The sequence below is a fragment of the Muntiacus reevesi genome, chromosome 3 (assembly GCF_963930625.1).
Source record: "Muntiacus reevesi chromosome 3, mMunRee1.1, whole genome shotgun sequence".
NCBI lineage: Eukaryota > Metazoa > Chordata > Mammalia > Artiodactyla > Cervidae > Muntiacus > Muntiacus reevesi.
Genome location: NC_089251.1, coordinates 233,804,163 through 233,826,544, shown reverse-complemented (window position 1 = coordinate 233,826,544; position 22,382 = coordinate 233,804,163). Strand labels below are relative to the sequence as shown.

Below are 22,382 nucleotides of genomic sequence, written 5' to 3'. Positions count from 1 at the left end.
ACTTTTCTGGTGATTATTTTCTGTTTTAAATTTGTCTAGTCACAAAGTAATACAAATTGCTTATAGAAAATTTGAAAGTAACAGACTACCACAAAGAAAAAAATTAAAATTATACTAATCTCACCATTCAGAAATGACAAATGGTATTTTAATGTATTTCTTTTCAGCCTGTTAAAAAGAAATTTTGAATCATACTGTGTATAGTCCTTGTAACACCTCTTGTTTATTTGGTATTTTTATTATTTATTTGTATACTGAAATGTGAACAGTTTTTTGTTGCTATGACTCTAGAATCCAGTTCTGTTGTAAGAACTCAGAATTTTTCTTTTATCTTTGGTGGCAGATGACTACCTCATTTTTTGCTAGAAGCCATTTGTAGAATTATCCACCTACTTTTTATCTCATATGCTGATACAATCTTAATATTATTTGTTTATTGCATGTTAGTTTGCACTTTTTAAAAAAATACTTAATCTCATTTAAGAGTCAAAATAAGTTCTCGACTATAATATTTGAAGATTTGGTGAACAAATTCCTCATTCATCTTGTTCTTGCTATTCATTATTTTACAGATTTTAATTATGTTACTTTTATTCCTTTACCTTTCTAGGGAAAGAATCAATCCAAATATTTCAGAGCCATGCGTTTCTACCATTGCTGGATGTTTTAAGTTTTCTGTACATCTCTTAGCTATGTATTAGTATAATTTTTCATTTGTTTTTGCTATTCATTGGCAATCATCATTTGTACTTAGCAAAAATCTGCATCATTTTATTTACCAAATTAATGTATCCCATTATGTATTAATTTATGTCTTCTAATAAACTTTTGCTTTGGCAGTGAAATCGACAAGAACATTGATTATATGTCAAACTTAAGGAGAGATAAATGGGTGGTAGAAGGTAAACTCCGCAAGTAAGTCCTATTTTATTAAAACTAATATACTGTTTTCCTTCTTCACAAATTTCTGAATAAAGCATACTAAGTGCAAAGACGGAATTTAAACTTTGTTTTGTCTAAAAATTAGAAACGGCAAACTTTAATTAAGCTGAGATATAAAATTAATAAAACTCAGAGGCAGAGTTTTCAGTGGACAAAAAATATAATGAGATTCATTGAACTCACATACTTCAAACTTAAAAGAAAGTCAATTTATCTTTCTTTCAAAGAAGTCAAGCAAATATATATTCAAAGATTGTTGTTTCTATCAGGTTACTTTTGTCATAAATAGAATCTGTTTGGAGCTACCATATTTTTCCTTAATTGCTTTCTAATTACGGTTTGCTTTTACAGAGAGTCTAACATATCCAAATATATTCAGCATTAAAACTCAATTAGCTTCCTGCCAGGAAATATAATGCTGAAATTATTCAACTTCTATGTTAAGAGGATAGTTTCTTTGCAGTGACTTGAATTGAAATTTACTCAGTCAGATAATATAGGATCAAGAACTATCACTTGGCCATTCCTGAGTTAATCTCAGTTTTCTGTGTTTTTAAAAAAATGTATTCTGATTCCAAAGAGATAGTATAACTCTTAAAAGTTAACATATTTTATAATTTCTGTGAACATATTTCTTCTAATTTTTATTGTCATTGATATATTGGTTACTTTGAGAGAAATACCACATGCTTAAAACTCATGGTATGATATTTAAAAAGTACAGAGGGAAGCCTTTTCTTCCATATCATCATTTTTTTCATATTTAAAGGCTCAGAATCATTCATGCTAAGAAAACAGGCAAAAGAGACACTTCAGGTGGCATTGATCTTGGAGAAGAACAGCATCCATTGGGCACACCCACTCCAGGACGAAAAAGAAGGAGGAAGGGAGGAGACAGTGACTATGATGATGATGATGACGATGATAGTGATGACCAAGCTGATGAAGATGATGAAGATGAAGAAGATAAAGAAGACAAAAAAGGAAAGAAGACTGAGATCTGTGAAGATGAGGTAATCAAATTTATACTTGACTAATACTGTATGAAATTTTGAAAATAATACAGAATTTGAAGTCAAATGGATTTGGGTTTGAATTCCATTGTGAACCTCAACACAGTTTATTCATCTGAAAAATGAATATTATAATATTCACCTCAAGGTTTTTTGTGATGCTTAGGTAAATATTGAATAGAACTTCTACGCATAGAAGGTACTTACGTTGAATAAAAGAAGTTAAATTTTTCTGTTTGTATAATAACTTGAGCGTTCTCCAAACAACTATTCATATTCTTAATTTTAGGTATTTTTAAAATTCTATTAACGTGCTGTCTTATGTTTATTTTGTACAGTACTTAATGCCTTCAAAGTGTTGTCAGGTGTAGTGAAACTGATGTATTTCTCAGATCCTAGTTTATTGAGTACATGGCTCTAGCACTTTTTTAACTTTTACTTTTATCACAGTATAGTTGATTGACAGTGCTGTGTTAGTTTCAGGTGTAAAGCAAAATGAATCAGTTACACATATACATACACCCACACATGTGTAAGCTTCTTTTTCTGTGTGGGCCGTTATAGAGTACTGAGCGGAATTCCCTATGTTGTTCAGCAGGTTCTCATTAGTCATCTCTTTACACATTGTAGTGTGTACATGTCAATGTCAGTCTCCCACTTTATCTCTCCTTCTTCCCCTTATCCCCCTAATAACCATGCATTTGTTTTCTGCATTGGCTCTACTTTTTTTTTTTTTTAAGATTCTTTTCTCTGTGTAGACCATAATCCAAGATGAACAAAGCACTGAAACTCTCCTTTCAATTTACAGTTTCACAGAGAAAGACTTAGAGTAAGAAAGAATGATGTGTTAAATGTTAACTGCTTTGCTATCAGTATTTACAATGTATTAGGCAGGTACAAAAGAAGGACATTGAATCTTTCTGAAGAATAAATTATCACAAAGGCTTTCTGAACTCATTAGCTGAGGCTACAAGCTGGGCTAAATGCTAACCTAGAGAGAATCCAGGAATCCATGGAAAAATCTTCCAAGCAGAGAAAATAGCATGAGTAAGGACTCAGAAGCCTTGAAACCATAATGTGCTTTACAAGCCCTATAAGTGCTTCAGTAATACTAGACAGCCTCATATACAACAACTGTGAACTAGGATTTTATAGTTTTATGGTGATAGGAAGCCATTGAAGGGTTATAAGTGACGGAAGGACCTGGCCAGACTTGATTTTTCAGTGGCTCACTATGTCAACTCTGTGGAAAACAGAAATAGATTTGGCTAGAGCAAGATCAGAAGTGGGAAGATCAGTCAGAAGAGGCTGCTCTGGTTTAGGTGAATTGTGACAGGTCTGAAAATAGACCAATGGAAGGAAAAGACTCAATAAATATTGAGAAGGAAAAATGAATAGTCTTTGAAGATGCATTGTGCAGGTTGATGGAGGGAGAGATAGGATTGATTCCAGCTTTCTGGTAGGGGACTGCCTGCTTTTGTTGCCACTACCTGATCTAAAGAATTCCGGAGGGACTTCCCTGGTGGCACAGTGGATGAGAATCCATGTGCAAATGCAGGGGCCATGGGTTCCATCCCTGGTCCAGGAAGATTGCACATGTTGCAGAGCAACTAAGCCCATGTGCCACAACTACTCAGCCCATGTGCTGCAATTACTGAAGCCTGTGTGCCTAGATCTTGTGCTGTGCAGCAAGAGAAACCACTACAATGAGAAGCCTGTGCACCACAATGAAAAGTAACTGCCGCTCGCCGCAACTAGAGGAAGCCCACACAAAGCAATGAAGACCCAGTGCAGCCAAAGATAAATAAATAATGCTTTAAGAAAAACAAAACAAAAAACTGCATTGGCCATTAAAAAAAGAGAAGAATCCAGAAGGAAGCAGAGTAAATAGATGATAGCAGAGTAGAGGAATATAGAACAAATATCTGAAGTTGGGAAATGATACTAGGTTGTATTTTGAACATGTTGAATTTGAGGTGCCTGAGCAGATTAGCAGTCAGTTGGATTTAAAAACCCAAAGCCTGGAGAAGAGTTCGGTCTTGAAAATGTAGATCTGGAGGTTATTAGTACATAGACAACAGTTTAAATAATGAGTTGGATTAGTTTGCACAGAATTGGTTTGTTAATGAGAGTAGTAATGAGATTGGAACCTCAGGGAATGTCAGTGTTTAAGAAGAGCCTTCAGGACTTCTTGTTGAAGAATGAACAAAGGTAGAAAATTTCTGCAGTGGGTCAGGGATTGCCAAGACCAAGACCGCCTCCAAAGTCTGACTCACTAGGATGACTCACAGAAGTCAGCTTCTGGTCATGCTATGGCTACAAGTTATTGCAACAAAAGGAAAAACAAAGCAAAACCATTAAAGGGAAATGGCATATGGGTCAATGTCCAGAGGAAATCAGTCCCAGCTTTCAAGAGTTTTTTCCCACTAGAGTCACAAAGAATGGGCTTAATTCTCCTAGCAGTGTGTTGTGACATTTAAATTGTGTTGCAACTGAAATGTTTTGTTCTAAGGAAGTTCAGTAGATACTGTGCCCAGAGTTTTATACAGGGATGGCCACATAGGCACCCTCTGCATAGAAGGTGCCAAAACTCCAGCCTCCCCACCTCCACAAAAAAGTAGGTGTTTGGTATAAACCACACTGTTAGCGCAGTTTAGGTCCAGCAAGCTATTCTTGTCACTCTGGGTTGGGGAACCCTCCAAAATTCAGGTTTCCAGATGCTAGCCAAGGGTCGGCTTTATAAGCCAACCTTTCAATGCTTTCAAAGACCTACAATGTTAACTCTTTTCCACACATGTAATAATAAAAATAATCAAGAAAATTAAACATTTTTAAAAAGAGGGAATTATAAACAGTGTTAAGGGAAGGCTTCCCTGATTGCTCAGTGGTAAAGAATCTGTGTGCCAATGCTGGAGACACGGATTCAATCCCTGATCTGGGAAGATTCCAGATGCTGCAGAGCAGCTAAGCCTGTGCACCACAGCTAGCGAGCCGGTGCTCTGGAGCCCCTGAGCCACAGCTCCTGAGCCCATATGCTCTAGAGCTCGTGCTCCACAAGAGAAGCCACCGCAGTGAGAAGTCTGCACGCTACAGCTAGAGAGTAAGCCCCGCTCGCCGCAACTATAGAAGACCCACACAACAACAAAGATCCAGGACAGCCAAAAATAAATAAATAAATCCAATTGTCATTATTATTTTTTTTAACGTTAAAGGAGCAGGAGGGTAATGTGAGAAGGACTGAATGTTTGTTGTATTCGCCATCACAGAGGTGTTTGGTAACCAATGCCAGCACCATTTCATTAGAGGGGTGAGAGCCAAAGCAAGGCTTTGAAAAGTGAGAAACAATGAAAAGTGAGAAAGTGAACATGAATGTCTCAAGCATTATACCTCAAAAGAAAGGGTAGTTCCTAGAGGAGGACAAAGACCAGGGATTTTTCAGATGCAGAAGTTTTGAGACTATTTTTGGCTGAAGGGAGAGTCAGTAAAATGAGAGATAGGTGTGGATGATTAGAGCAATAAAAGAAAATAATTAATAGTATAAGGTCCCTAGAGATATTAGAGGGATTCTGTTAAGGTGAAGACAGGTGGGATAACTTTGAAGAGTAGGCTAAAGGGAAGAAGGCAAGGTAATGGAGGAGTATGTGTTTTTAAGGAAAGCTACCATAAGCCATGGAAATGGACATGTATAAAAAGGAGATAAAGGTTGATGTTTACCTTCTACAAGGAGAGAATGCTAGAAATATTGATAGGGTTGAAGAAATGGCATTCCAAAAACAAATACAGCCAAGTACTCTTCCTTCAAAGCCAGGATTATTTAATGAAGGAAGTCTAGAAAAAACTCTTTTCCTTTCTTGTATCAACTCCATATTGCTGGAGAAATAAAGCTTAGAAAGATGGATTAGTGATATATTATGTGAAAATAATATCTGATCAAGACCAATGATATTACTAAATCAAACTTTTACTTAATCTGGATAATAGTGTAATTTATAAAATCATGTGCTATACAATTCTCTTAAGTGAAAAATAGCATAAATGTAAAATATTTTCACAAATTACATATTTTAAACCAGAATGATTTGCTAGAGTGAGCTTTACTTATTTTAAGAGTAGCAGGCTGAAAAGGAGACTACTGTGAGATCCTTGCAGGAATTACTTCATAATGTTGTTCTTCTGAAATCACTTGATCAAATACTCTCATGCTGTGACAAAAGGGTAATAATTTGGGTATCAGAACTGTAATTACCCAAAGATACTATTTATAACCAGTTTGCTTCCTTTGGCAAGTGGAGCTGTTTAGCAGAAATTAAACTTTTTTGATCAATATTAATCACCTTTTTAAAAAACAGAATTAGCATAACATTTCAGCACTTAATATTATAATTATTTTAAAGTGTTAGCTCTCATAAATGTGACAACTTTGTGTTCGGATATCAGTGCATTCTAATGGATAGTCACGCCATTAAACTAGAATTTATTTACAGAAATTGTGTTTCACTTGGCATTTTTCACATGGAGAATTAACAAACTCTAAATTGTTTTCTTTAAGGGAGATAAAAGAACTATTAAAAATCAGCATTAATGATTTAAAAATCATTATTGACATTTTAAGACTGGATGTGTCATTTAAAGTAGTATTTTATTTTTATGAACATTGAATTATAGAATTAATTAGATTGGTCAAAATCCTGGCAAATGTGTATCTTGTTATTAAAGTGAGAAAACAGTTTAAAAGTGTTTGAAAATAAGTAATATTTTAGGATCAAGGTGGTGTGTAGGAGATTATGTGGACAATTAAACTTTGACATAGAGGGACATATAACAGCCTTCTCTTCTGATTGGGAAAGCATGACAGGCATAGATTCTGTATTCTTAATTTTGCTGTTAATGCCTTTCTCTCTGGCTTTTCAGATTCTTCATATCTCTTAAAATTATGAGGAATATTAACCAAAACTCCTTTAAATAAAACCTTAGTAGATATTTTACTTCTTTTTTTTTTTATAAGAAAAGTCTTAGAAATGGTAGTTAGTTAATTTGAGTAATACATAGTTAGTTACTTTGATGTCTTATTTCAAATATTTGTTGATTGAATTGCTTATATAACAAATTATCAAACATTTATCATGCTGGTCAAAAGATCCCTACATAGTCATACAGCAATTAAGTATCTATTTAATTAAACAGTCAAGATTTAAGGATCATTAGGCCTATTTTCTTTTAAATAGAAATGATGTTATTATTACTATAAATAATATGCCTAAATGCCTTTGGAAATCGGGTCTCATAAATTTGGGTAAAGCATAGATAGCTAATGGTAAAACTATTGAAGTTTTCCTTTCCCTTCCTTTTATTGGGGAGATAACTATACTGGTTTAGAAATATCTGTTTGTGAGAATGGTTGATGGCATTATGACTTTTAAAAAAAGCCTTATTAAAAGTGAATACCAAAAACAAGTGCTTATATTTTTTAAATCTGAGATGTACCTGCAGTTTCTCATTAAAGTACATCTTTCAGAAAGAGAAAATAACCTTATTTATATGTTATGTACCAGAAAATTTGCTAGTTGCTTTCAGATCTGTTCTTTGTTGTTGTTGTTTAGTCGCTAAGTCATGTCCAACTCTTTCATGGCCCCTTGGGCCTGCCAGGCTCCTCTGTCCATGAGATTTTTCCCGGCAAGAATACTGGAGTGAATTGCCAGTTTCCTTCTCCAGGGATCTTCCCAGCCCAGGGATCAAACCTGCATTTCCTGCTTAGCAGGCAGATTCTTTACCACTGAGCCACCTGGGACTCAGTTCTAAGTTCTCACAGAAGTCCCATTACAGATAATGTTATCACCAATTTACAGATTAGGAAAAAGTTTTGGGAGAGTTAAATGATTTGCCTATATATGTAGCATATGCTGCAGCTGAGGTCCAATGAAGTACATAAGGACTTCCTGGTGGCTCAGACAGTGTCTGCCTACAATGTGGGAGACCCGGGTTCAATCCCTGGATCAGGAAGATCTCCTGGAGAAGGAAATGGCAACCCACTCCAGTATTCTTGCCTGGAAAATCCCATGGACGGAGGAACCTGGTAGGCTATTGTCCATGGGGTCGCAAAGAGTTGGACACAACTGAGCGACTTCACTTTCACTTGAAGTACATATACCTTATATTAATTCATGCTTTCCCTCTAAAACATATACTTTGGGTGTTGCTTTCCCATATTCATTTTTTAGAATGAAAAATTTCATATAATTGCAAAATTTCTATTTATGAAATCAGTACCATTTATAGAAGAGATGATTATTCTAAAAGTTCAATGTGTTCAGAGTACAACTTACTCTTTTTTGCTGTAAAATGTGACTCTTTCAGTTAATGTACCAGTATCTTTGCAGTCTCCCAGATTTAAAACCTTAATATCATAGTTTACTCCTTCCTTCATCTCCTTCAGCCCTCTCTGCCTCACACGCATGAGTTGCCAGAATTTAACAGTTCTAACTATATCTCTTATATCCATTTCCTTTTCTCCTTTTCTATTCCTTTTATCCTAGTAAGACCCACATCCTGTTTTCCTCTTGAATTACTGCAACTATCTACTAACTAGATTTGCCAGTTGTAGTCCTTTCCCTGCTCCAGGCCATCTTACAGCTATTACCATACTAATCTTTGTAAAGCATAGTTCTGATATTTAGTCTCCCTCAAAGGATCATATTATTGTCCATTGCCAAGCATTTACAGCTCTAGACAGTGTAGCCCCAAAGTCATCTTTGCCTCATCTTCCTCCTTATCTCTTCACTTCAAACTCTCCATGTCCTCTTTTCTCTGATGAATTGATGCCTAACAAAGCTAAAACACAACTTCTTCCATATAGCCTTCCTTGGTATAGGTTCCCACTAGAAGTAATCTCACCCTTCCCTGAGCTCCATGACTCTTAATCTCTACCTCTCTTGAGGTTCATAGAGCTTTCTGCTGTTTGGCAGTTTTTATTTATTAGTGTAATGTTTTATGTGTCTCCCTACCAGGTTAATGCTTTATCAAGACCAAGAACTGAGTCTTTTTCATTTCCATTGTGCCTGTCCTTGTACTTTGCATATAGGAGGCTTTCACTAAATATTTGCTGATTGACTAAATAAATCTTAAAAATGTAAATGATACTGTATTTTGTTATGTATAGGATGAAGGTGACCAAGCAGCAAGTGTGGAAGAGCTAGAAAAACAGATTGAAAAACTGAGTAAAGTAAGCATTTTTCAGACTTTTTTTTTTTCTTTTTTTTGGCAGCACTTCAAAAATCCACCTTGAATGGAATTAGTTTTTCTGGCTGCTAAATAAAAACAGGCTTCTTGTAACTAATTAAACTGAGATTTAGAAACATTCTTTAATTATACCTTAAAAAGTTAATGCCAAGGTTAAAAACCTGTCTCTTAAGACATGATACTAAACTTAACCAGGGCCTATATTCTTCAGCTCTTCTTTTAAATACAAAATACCAACAATTGCATGGTTTTATATCTTGGAATTAATTACTTCTAAAATTTAGTCGAACTTTATAGTAATAGTTTCTGCATCTTATGTTTTATTTTATATTAATATGTTTGTAGATTTTGTTTGCTTTGGATTTATACACTATACATATTTATGAATTTCATTAAAAATTGAATTCAGTAGAATTAGTAAAGTTTTAGATGAATTTTCTGTTAAAAAATGAGTTTTTAAAAATATTATGAGACTGATATTATGATATACCTGTATATTATATCCATAGGGATATATATTATAAATTTATCCCTAAATTTAGTCATATGTTACCTAAGTTTATAACATGAATATAAAAATAGGCAAATACAGGTCTGGTCAATTATGTATATGAATATTATTTGTTATATATTGTAATAAGTAGAAGTAAGCCAAAATTCAGTGAAATACTTGATCACATTGCATTGTTCACTGTCAAGTGTAAGACATGCTTTACTGTATGACACTTGATAAAATAAAACTTATCTTTTTAATCCATGACAACAAAAATATTCCTCTTATCCTCAAAGTGATTTCTGTCGTTATAAGTGTTACTGAAATTGAAGTCAGGAATGTAATATTTGACTCTTTTTGCTCTCTTTGCTCACTAGTGAAATTTATCTGCTTTTATTTAATTTATCTGCCTTTATTAAAGGCATAAGAGTGATAAAGTCACTTACATATTAATTTTTACAGCACTTAACACTCAGAGCTTAATTTTATGCATCATTTTTTAACAGCAACAGAGTCAGTACAGAAGGAAGCTCTTTGACGCTTCTCACTCTTTACGTTCGATGATGTTTGGCCAGGATCGTTACAGACGCCGGTACTGGATTCTTCCCCAGTGTGGGGGGATTTTTGTAGAAGGCATGGAGAGTGGTGAAGGTAGGAACTATTAATCTGTTACAAAGTAATACAAGGAACCATATTTTTTAAAGCCCTGTTACTCCTCCAATATGTTTTGTGCTTCCAGAATCAAATTTCCTTTATGGATAAACATTGTAAAACCTTGATTCCCATTCCTTTTGAATTCATAATGCCCCATGCTCTGATAAATATTCCTTCTCTCTCCATGATTTTTTTCTGCCACTCTCTGACAGCAAACATAAACTATTCTTTTTCTTATTTAGTGAACAAAGATCTTCCACTATATTATCTTTTATAACTGCTGCTTTACTTCTGTTCCTTTCCATTGTCAAGTTTTCCAACATGTGGTTTATTCTTTAACTTCTGCAGCAAGTATCCATTCTGACAGTATCCCTGGAGGTAACTTGCTTCAATCTAAGACCCTTATTCATCATCACTCATCTTAAAATCTTGTTCATATTTGAAATCTGTGATCATCTCCTCCTCCATGAAGCTTCCTTACTTGAGTTTCGTATTACCACACAATCCTACAGTCTACCTTTGGACTATATTTTTTGCTAGCTCCATTCCTGTTCCATTAACTAGCATATAATAGAATGTATATATTTTCTCAGTAAACCATCTGAATTGAACTTTTCAGAACTTTGTATCTGGATGGTTCCAAATGTTTAAATTCTGATGGGGCCAAAAGTGTTATGTCAGTGTTTATAGGTTCTGGGATATAGCTATTGCCCCATGGTGGCACATGGAGGCAAAATACTTCTTTCAACACAGTTTTTTTTTAAATTCCTAGTATGTGCCAGGCATTTCTAGGTACTGCAGGAGATTGAAAGATATATAAAACATAATACATACCACATAGAAATTTAACAATCCTTTGAAGAGAGGGGGTTGATTAATCACATAGACATCTAGATCTAGAACACAAATCATATAAAGCAGTTGTTTTTAGCAATGGAACTACACTTTTTTAAAAAGGGTGGGAATGCAAGTTGACACAGTCACTATGGAGAACAGTATGGAGGTTTGGCGATTCCTTTAAAAATTAGGAATAAAACTACCGTATGACCCAACAGTTGTACTCCTGGGCATATATCCAAGGAAACCAAAATTGAAAAACACACATGTACCCAAGTGTTCGTCACAGATAGCTAGGACATGAAAGCAATCTAGATGTCCATTAACAGATGAATGGATAATGAAGTTGTGGTACATATAGACAATGGAATATTAACCAGGAAAAGGAATGAATTTGACTCAATTCTAATGAGGGGGGTGGATGAACCTAGAGCCTGTTATACAGGGTGAAGTAAGTCAGAAGGACCAAAACAAATACTGTATATTAATGCATATATATGGACTCTAGAAAGATGGTAATTATGAACCTACTGCAGGGCAGCAGTAGAGACGTGGAGCTTCCCTGGTTGCTCAGCTGGTAAAGAATCTACCTGCAATGCAGGAGACCCCACTTCAGTTCCTGGGTCCGGAAGATCCCCTGGAGAAGGGATAGGCTACCCTCTCCAGCATTCTCAGGCTTCCCTGGTGGCTCAGACAGTAAAGAATCCACCTGTAATGCAGGAGACCTGGGTTCCGTCCCTAGGTTGGAAAGATCCCCTGGAGGAGGGGTTGGAGACCTAGTCCGGTATTGTCTCCTGGAGAATCCCAGAGGAGCCTGTTGGGCTGCAGTCCATGGGGTCGCAAAGAGTTGGACACGATTGGGCAACTAAGCACAGCACAGCACAATGGAGACGCAATCATAGAGAACAGCCTTGCAGACATGGAGGGTGGGGGCAGGAGTGGGGGACAGATGGAGAGAGTAGCATTACAACATATATATTACTAAAATATATATATATGTTACTATATGTCAAAATTTTGAGACTCCAAAATCACTGCAGATAGTGACTGCAGCCATGAAATTAAAAGGCGCTTGCCCCTTGGAAGAAAAGTTATGACCAACCTAGACAGCATATTTAAAAGCAGAGACATTACTTTGCCAACAAAGGTCTATCTAGTCAAAGCTATGGTTTTTCCAGTAGTCATGTATGGATGTGAGAGTTGGACTATAAAGAAAGCTGAGCACTGAAGAATTGATGCTTTTGAACTGTGGTGTTGGAGAAGACTCTTGAGAGTCCCTTGGATTGCAAGGAGATCCAACCAGTCCATCCTAAAGGAGATCAGTCCCAAATATTCATTGGAAGGACTGATGCTGAAGCTGAAACTCCAATACTTTGGCCACCTGATGCAAAGAACTGACTCATTTGAACAGATCCTGATGCTGGGAAAGATTGAGGGCAGGAGGAGAAGGGGATGACAGAGGATGAGATGGTTGGATGTCATCACTGACTCAGTGGACATGAGTCTGTGTAAATTCCAGGAGTTGGTGATGGACAGGGAGGCCTGGCGTGCTGCAGTCCATGGGGTCACAAAGAGTCAGACATGACTGAGTGAACTGAACTGAACTGATATGTCAAATTAGATTGCCAGTGGAAATTTGCTGTGTTAACACAGGGAGCTCAAATCCAATGCTCTGTGACAACCTAGAGGAGTGTGTAGGGTAAGAGGTGGGAGGGAGGTTCAAGACTTAGGGGGCATACATATACTATATGACTGATTCATGTTGATATATGGAAGAAACAAACACAATGTTGTACAGCAATTATCCTTCAATTAAAAATAAATAAATTTAAATAACAATAAAAATTTCACAAGGAAAAACAAAAACAAAAAATCTTATGGAGACAAGGAGGTTCATGAAATATGCATTTAATGTGCTTAGAATAGTGACTGGAATGTAAGCATTGATGGCATATAGTAAACAGTGTTGTTATTGGTTTGCATAGTAATATATTTCTTATGAATGTAAATTGTATGAATTAAGAATATAAAATAAAAAAAAAAGAATATAAAATCATGTGTTGGAATGATGTATATAAATCATGCTCTGCTTCTCTCAGGGCAGAAGTAACTACCAAATGGAATCAGGGAGGGGTATAAGAAGGCTTCAATTGTACTTTATTTCTTTTTCAAAATTGATGTCAGTGTTGACTTAATAGGGTAGTGTGGTGGTTCTTTTTTTAACTTTTTGCTTAAAATATTTAAAAATAAGCATGGAAAATTAATTAAAATCATAAGTTAATATAACCAACCAAAATAAGTGGTACTAATCATATTAAAAAACTTCTGTATAACAAAGGAAATCTTGAATGAAAGGCAACCTATTGAATGAGGATAAATATCTGCAAATTATATATCTCATAAGGGACTAACATCCAAAATTTATAAAGATCTTATGCAATTCAACAGGAGAAAAAAATCTGATTTTAAAATAGGCAGAGTTTCTAAATAGACATTCTCCCAAAGAGGACACACAGATTGTACATGATCAGATTCTCAACATCATTAATCAAAAATCAATCAAATCAAAATCCTCATGAAATATCACCTCTTACCTGTCAGAATGGCTGTTATCAAAAAGACAAGAACTAACAAGTGCTGGTGAAGGAGAATATTGAGAAAAAAGGAACCTTTTTTTATACTGTTGGTGGGAATGTAAATTGGTACAGGCACAATGGAAAACAATATGTAAATTGATACAGCCATTATGAAAGAGAGTATGGAGATTCCTTAGAAAACTAGAAAAAAAAAAAAAAAACTAGAAATAAAACCACCATACAATCCAGCAATACTACTTCTAAGCATATACCCTGGGAAAACCAAAACTGAAAAAGACACATGTACTCCAGTGTTCATTGCAGCACTATATATAATAGATAGGACATGGAAGCAACCTAGATGTCCATCAACAGGATGAATGGATAAAGTAGCTGTGGTACATATATACAGTGGAATACTACTCAGCCATAAAAAACAACACATTGAGTCAGTTCTGATGAGATAGATGAACCTAGAGCGTATTAAACTGAGTGAATTAAGTCAGAAGGAGAAAAACAAATAGTGTATATTAATGCATCTATGTGGAATCTAGAAAGACAGTACTGATGAACCTATTTGCAGGGCAGCAATGGAGATGCAGACATAGAAAACAGACTTATGGACAAGGGCAGGGAAGGAGGAGAGGAGAGGTTAAGATGAATGGAGAGAATAGCATGGAAGCATATACACTAACATATGTAAAACAGATAGCCAATGGAAATCTGCTCAGTGACTTGGGGAACTAAAACCAGGGTGCTGTAACAACCTAGAGGGGTGGGGAAGGGTGGGAAGTGGAGGGAGGTTCAAGAGGGAGGGGACAAATATACTCCTGCTAATTCATGTTAATGTATGGCAGAAATGAAACCAATATTGTAAAGCAATAATCAATCAATTAAAGATAAACATAATTAAAAAACAGATTTAAGAACAACAACATGGAGGCTCCTCAAAAAATTGAAACTAGAACTACCATATAATCAATAGAAATCTAATTTAAAATGACAAAATTGTGAGTCACTTGAAGGTACAAAGCCTTGTTGAAGCTAAAAAACAAAAAAATATCCCAGAGTGGCTTTCCCTTAACTGTAATAAGAATCATCTGAGAAGCTACAAACAAAAATGAGCACAGCCCCAGGCCAGTTAAATATCCCCCCTTTCGTTTTATCATTCACAAAACATTTACTGAGCTTCTATTTTATAGCAGCCACCATATTAGGCACTTGGGATCCAATAACAAGCAAGATAGTAAAGCTTGTCAATTTAAATTCTGGTGTGTGGATGGAGGTGGAGAAAAGAAACAAATAGATTATTGTTTATAATGATAAATTCTGTGAAGGAAATATATAGAATGATAACCTAAAGTGAATGGGTAAAATAAGATACAGTGGTATAATGCACAACTGAGGGAATATAGCCAATATTTTTAAATAACTATAACGGGAATATAACCGTTAAAAATTGTGAATCACTACATTTTATACCTGTGACATATAATATTGTACATCAGCTCTATGTCAATAAAATAAATAAAGTGAATGGCTAGGGATTCTACTCTAGATAAAGTGAAAACCTTTATCAGATCAGAGAAACCTATCTTGATCAGAGAAAACCTCTGTGAGGAAATGACTTGATCTGAGACATGAAGGATAAGGAGCCAGAAATGGTATCCCACGCAGAGGAAGCGGCAAGTGCAAAGTGCCCCAGAAAGCAAAGAACTGGGCATGTTTGAGAAGCTGAAGAAAGGGGAGAGAAGAGCAAGCTTTAGCAAGTACAAGAATGGTCAGAGGTTATAGAAATTTTCAGCATTGTAGGCCTACATTGTAGGCCTTGCTTAGAAGTTAAGATTTTATTCCAGGTTGCAGAAGAGTGAGTAGTAGTGTCTCATTTCTGTAATAGTGCAAAATGATAGTCATATTGATATATATGCATATAAGATTTCTAGGATACATAGCTATGATTGATTAACCACAGTTACCACTGAAGAATAGAAATAGGGACTGAGGGAGTAGGGCAGGAATGGTTTAATTTATACCTGTCATTACTGAATATTTTACCTTGGACATATGTTACTTTTCAAATTGAATAAAGTACTGAATTTATATTTTTAAAATAATTCTTATAAATTATTTTTGAAACACTGTTCAAAAATATGAACCAGAAGTTCACAAAGGAGAAATGCCAATAAACCCATGAAAAGATATTCAGCCTTACTGGCGATCAAGAAAAAAAAAGGAGGTTTTAATTTTTATCTCCCAGTTATTGGCAAAAACAAAAAAACATTGATAGTATTTAGTTTCCTTGCAGGTGTAGGCAAACAGATGCTCTTACTTCTGGTATAAATGTGTGTTGATTTAAACTTTTGGTTTGACAACGAACTTCAAAAACTCTGAAAAGTATATATCTTAGTACTCAGTAAATATCCTAAGGAAGAAAATTTTTTTTAAAAAATGTAAGACCAAAGATACAGATGCACATCATCATTTATAGCATTATTTATAATAGCAAATAACTGGGCCCTATTAATAGCCATTAGTAGAAAATGGATTATTTAAATTGATGATGTATTCCACTGAGTATTCTATAGCCATTAAAATTTATGTAGTTATGTATTTATTTATGTATGTATGTATTATTTATGTATGTGTTATGTATTTATTTATTTATGTAATTATTGATATATCAGGATGTTTACAGAGCAAAACATGTAGGTTAGAATATTATGTATATAATAAGATTTACTTTTTTTTTAATTTATAGGTTTAAGTGTATATGTATGTGCATATAGAAGGCCTGCAAGTGTTATTCAAAAATATTAATAGTAATTTTTGCTGTATATTAGGGCTTTTAAATTTTTTTAAATTTTAGTTTTTTGTAATTATTAGTTGTAAAATTATATTAATTTTCCAATGAGCAAAAAATTTAATCTATAAAAAAGGGGGAAATGGAGAGTATTATGTAATCTATAAAGGTTTGCATGTAACTTGATTAGTAGTAAAAGAATATAATTACATAGTATTGGTTTGATCTGGAGTAATAAAGTTTTATAATGCTTTTCAATTTTTTAGGACTAGAAGAAATTGCAAAAGAAAGAGAAAAACTAAAAAAGGCAAAAAGTATCCAAATCAAAGAAGAAATATTCGAGACTTCTGAGGACACTTTAAATTGTTCAAATCCAGATCACTGTGAGCAAAAGGAAGATACTAAAGAAAAAGATAACACAAATCTGTTTCTTCAGAAACCTGGCTCTTTTTCAAAATTAAGCAAACTTTTAGAAGTAGCGAAGATGCCTCCTGAGTCAGATGTAATGACCCCCAAACCAAATAGTAGTGCAAATGGATGCACATTGTCATATCAAAACAGTGGAAAACATTCATTGGGCAGCATTCAATCAACAGCAACACAAAGCAACATGGAAAAGACAGACTCTAATAACCTGTTCAGTACCAGCTCAGGTGGTCCAGGGAAGTTCTATAGTCCTCTCCCCAATGACCAGCTGTTAAAGACATTAACTGAAAAAAATAGGCAGTGGTTTAGCCTTTTGCCAAGGACACCTTGTGATGACACATCACTTACCCATGCCGGGATGTCAACTGCTTCTTTAGTGACCCCTCAGTCTCAGCCACTATCTAAGTCACCTTCACCCACCCCAGCTCCTCTTCTTGGATCATCTGCTCAGAATCCTGTTGGCCTAAATCCATTTGCTTTATCGCCTCTTCAGGTTAGTGCTGTTAATTGTAACTCATGTTTATGTTGCTTTGGCTAATCTTTGATCCCGTAAATGTTTTCTCTTAAGGGAAATCAGTTCAATGTTATAATTACCCCTGCCATGGCTTGAAAACTGAAGAGCCAAAATTGTTATCACCAAACTTTATCAGAACTACTTATGTCTAAGTTAAAGACTTCTCTAACTACTTTTTAGCTTATTATTATTACATTATCTAAAAAGAAATTACTTTGAGGAGCAAACAAAACATGAAATTTAACACTGTTACTGTTGTATTTAGTCTGCCTCTAATTGTGATATGTGAAAGAATATTTTTTCAGAATTTTAAAAACAATTTCTGGTTCTAAACACTTTTTCTAACTCCTTAGATTGTCCTACTTCTAAAATGTTTTGTTTCTTGCAGGTGAAAACTGGAGTGTCTATGATGGGACTTCAGTTTTGTGGGTGGCCTGCTGGCGTGCTTACTTCCAATATTCCATTTACATCACCTTTACCTAATCTGGGATCAGGGTTGGGATTGTCAGAAGGAAATAGTAATACATTCGTGACTCCTAATGTTGCAGCAAGTAAAAGTGAATCTCCAGTACCACAGAATGAAAAAGTCTCTTCAACTCAACCTGCAGTTGTTGAAGTAGCAAAACCAGTAGATTTTCCTAGTCCAAAACCCATTCCAGAAGGTATGGTTTATAGTCACTTACTTAATTTTATTGTTACAGATTCCACATGATAACTGAATCTTTGAGGATTATATGTTTAGTTATAAATCTTTTGATTTGCATTGTGCCATTAATTCATATTCAATATATTTATAAAAAGATCTACATATTTATTTTAACTTAGAAATGCAGTTTGGTTGGTGGAGAATTATTGACCCAGAGGACCTAAAAGCTTTGCTCAAAGTGCTCCATCTCAGAGGAATAAGAGAAAAGGCATTACAAAAGCAAATTCAGAAACACTTGGATTATATTACTCAAGCTTGCATTAAGAATAAGGATGGTATGTACTTAGGAGAGATTTCTGTTCTCTTGCATAGTTATGATAATTAATCCTTTAATCTTAAAACATTTGAGTATATCACAATGCTTAATTTATTACTAGTAAGCATTTGCTCAACAAACAGTACCTCCTTAAATAGCTATTACTTTCTTATAATTTGTCACAACCTGTAGACTTATTGTTTTATTCCTTAGAAAAGGATGTTCCTACTTTAAAGAGTAGTTTTCTGGAAATTTCCTGGCAGTCCAGTGGTTAGGACTCTGTGCTCTCACTGCCAGGGCCCAGGTTTGATCAATCCCTTGGAAAACTAAAAATTCCCACAAGCCACATGGCACAGCTTAAAAAAAAAAAAAAAAAGAAGAAGAATCTACCTATGTTTACACAAAAAAAATACATTTTTATGTTTTAAGTTATACATATATGTTATCCCTGGAATCTTATTCACTGTCTAGAAGAAATTATTACAGAATAAAGCAGATATTAAAATTAATTTATTTTCAACTATAGTTGCCATTATTGAATTAAATGAAAATGAAGAAAACCAGGTAACTCGAGACATTGTGGAGAACTGGTCAATAGAAGAACAAGCAATGGAAATGGATTTGAATATTCTTCAACAGGTAGAAGATCTAGAAAGGAGAGTTGCATCAGCAAGTTTGCAAGTGAAGGTAAAATTGACTTGGAATGAAATCTGTTTTTAGGATGATGGAAGGTAACTGTTATTTGTTATATGCCTGATATGTGCCAGTTACTCTGCTAAATGTTTTCATTTTATCTCATTTAATTCTCAAAATGATCCTGAATTAATTTCCCCCATCTTACAGGTAAGGAACAAGACTCAAAGTAAGTAACCTGCCAATGGTCATATAGTAAATGGCTAAATGTGAATTCAAATCAAATCTGTCTGACTCCAGAGCCTGTGTTCTTTTTTTTACTAAATCTTTCTGCTCCTTAATGATACTCAAAACTGTCATTTCTAGTATGTGGTTTTTTACCACAAGCATTATTTCACCTTTTTGCCCATGATACATATAATGCTCTATCAAATTCCTGCTATACTTTTTCATATAGACGAACTTCCTTATATCCAAGCCATGTTATACGTCAAAATCTTATACTATATAATTTAAAATTAGAGAATATATATCCAAATATACATTATACTATGATATACATATTCATGTGTACTCCATATATATGTAAATTTTAAATTAATTTATTTATCTACTGGGCATTACCATGTCACAAGTATTTACCGTGAACAGAACTGACTTCTGATGGACAGGGAGGAGGAAGGCTTTATCTTTGCGCAAGAATTTTCAGTTTTGGAAAGAGGGGTGTAAAGGTTTTCTCAATTGATAATAAGGTGATGTCTCTGAATAAATGGATGGATGATGAATAAGTGTGAAATACCTGGAAAAGTTTAGGAAAATGTAGGCTCTGTGTAATTTGATTTGATATTTTGTGTTTTATTCAGATGAGAAATTTATGAAATAACATTATCCTGTGATATTTTGAAATTTTTGAAGCGCTCTAAAAAATGTCACTTTGCAGTTCTAATATCCCTTCTTGCCTCAAACATAATTAATTACCAACTTCGGGAGGCAAAAATTTATCATTTGTTGAATCTATTTTGCTAGCAAACTATATCTTCCTCCTAGTACTGTAATATAATATAAAAATGCCTCATTTACTTGGCATCTTTAACAAATGAACTCTTCTACCAAGTTAATTTTCTAGAGAAATGAAAATTATTCCATTTAGTGCCATAATTTTTTTTAACATATTTGTTGTATTGCTTATGTTATGCATTATACTGCCTTCTTAAACTGAGAATAATGAGTTTGATTTAAATTATCTTGATGACACAGGATCATGAGTGTGAAGACCAATTATTAGATAATGATTCCCTAAGGAAATATGAAGAGGTTTGGCCCCTACATTAAATGAACCTAGTGCGCTTTGCTGTTCGTACGACCGTGACTGCTTTTCATAGTCTGTTTTGGTCCTCTCTCATGGTCAATTGCTACTACTTGCTGGTTTAAATTTGATTGTTTCTACTTGCCCAAATTTCCTCGAACTTCATTCATCTAATTTGCTAGTTCTAATTGACTGTTGGCTGGGAAAGCATATCTTCATGGTTTTTAATATTAAAGTCAGTGTATGGGCCTGAAACATTTTCCTGGAGGACATACTCATATTTTTGTGCATTAACCTTATCACATTACTAGCTGCTTAGACGTTCTTGGCTGTGTTCTAAATATATAAGAAAAGTAGAATTTGTTTTTTCAAGTGAAATGTTTTAACATTCTGTTATAAAATAAGCATTGCTGAAATATTCTGTATTAATCTAATAAAATGAATTATATTCTTTAAGAGTCTAAAAACACAAATGATGAAAATAACTGCAAAATATTATTTTAATATCTATACAAGATTTAATGATTTTTTTTTAAGAAAATAGAGTTATATGTTTAATGTGGGGAGCTTGCCACTGTGAAGACACAGTAAACAGGTGACCTGTGAGACTACTTAGGTGCATTCATATATTTTTTTAATATTACTTATAATTTGGAAATTATTATTTTGTAGAAGAATCTGTAGATCTCTAGTCCTAGTTCTGTTGAGAGTTTATAAAACAACTACTCTTCCAGTTCTTCATAAGATAGGTCCTATGTCTGTTTCTTAGTTTTCTCTTTTACAAGCTAATTAATTCCTTCAACCAGAAATAAGTTCCATGTACAAAAACACCAGTGTCAATATCCTTCTTAAAATGTTGTATCCATAGCTGTACATAGCGCTGTCTGAATGTGTGCATGGGACTGTTACTTTCCTTAATCTGGCACTATTCTTCATTAATGCTGTTTGAATTTGTACTAACTTTCTAGCATCCACATCATACTCTTGCTTTGCCAAGTATGCATAATGAAAAAACAAAGCAAAAAACAAACAAAAAGAACCCCTCCTAGGCTTTTTGCAAAGAGGTTTTAAGGGAGTTCTAGCACATGTAGTATTTCTGTTATTAGTTGCTTAAACTTCAGATCTAAAATGTACATTTATCATTTTTTTTTAATAAATTTCATTTGGGTTATTTTTCAGTATTTGGAACTATTTTTATTTTGGTCCTGTCATATGGAATATTAAACTTTCTTTCTAATTTTAAATCATCTGCAGATTTAATAGCAATCAACAAAGTTACTCCTAGTGTATTAACAGGACAAACCAAGTGCAGAACCTTTGACCATTAGCACTGGGGACCTTTTCGGAGGTGATTCAAGTTCTGACAATCACCATTCTTTGGAAACAGTTTTCAACCCTCAGGGGCTTCCCTCATAGCTCAGTTGGTAAAGAATCTGCCTGCAATGCAGGAGACCCCGGTTCAATTCCTGGGTCAGGAAGATCCCCTGGAGAAGGGATAGGCTACCCACTCCAGTATTTTGGCCTGGAGAATTCCATGGACTAACTCCATAGTCACAAAGAGTCAGACACGACTGAGTGACTTTCACTTTCACTTTCAACCCTCTAGACTTCTTTAATCTAGTCTTCATTTTTTGTCTTGTCAACTGCTTTGCAGAGATCCAGATATACTATGCATACAGGGTTCCCTTGATTTGGCAAATTTAGTACCCCTTTCAAAATCTAGGAATGAGGTTTATTTGACATGATTTCTACCTAATGCACTTATGTACACTATTCATAATTCTATCCTTACTTCACAAATATAAATGTTCTACTGAGTAAAGAAGAGGATTTGATTGTAATATATAAGATAAAATAATTATCTCTGAAAATGTGTAATAAGAAGGATAATGCTTATTCTGTTTTGCATTTGATATGCATTTACTAAGTACCTAGTCCGCATCAAACAATAGACACCACAATTTTGGCTAAAAATACGGTTTTTGCCCTC

The 22,382-nt window shown here is 34.5% G+C and overlaps 1 protein-coding gene across 1 annotated transcript in view; it reads left to right on the top strand.

The window, feature by feature from the left end:
- Positions 1–22,382, top strand: part of BAZ2B (bromodomain adjacent to zinc finger domain 2B) — a 318,837-nt gene that overhangs the window by 272,955 nt on the left and 23,500 nt on the right. Inside the window, 8 exon segments of the mRNA XM_065931616.1 lie at positions 841–915; positions 1,712–1,955; positions 9,112–9,174; positions 10,191–10,335; positions 16,818–17,470; positions 17,880–18,153; positions 18,317–18,472; positions 18,980–19,140. Of these exon segments, the coding sequence (XP_065787688.1) occupies positions 841–915; positions 1,712–1,955; positions 9,112–9,174; positions 10,191–10,335; positions 16,818–17,470; positions 17,880–18,153; positions 18,317–18,472; positions 18,980–19,140 (1,771 nt within the window).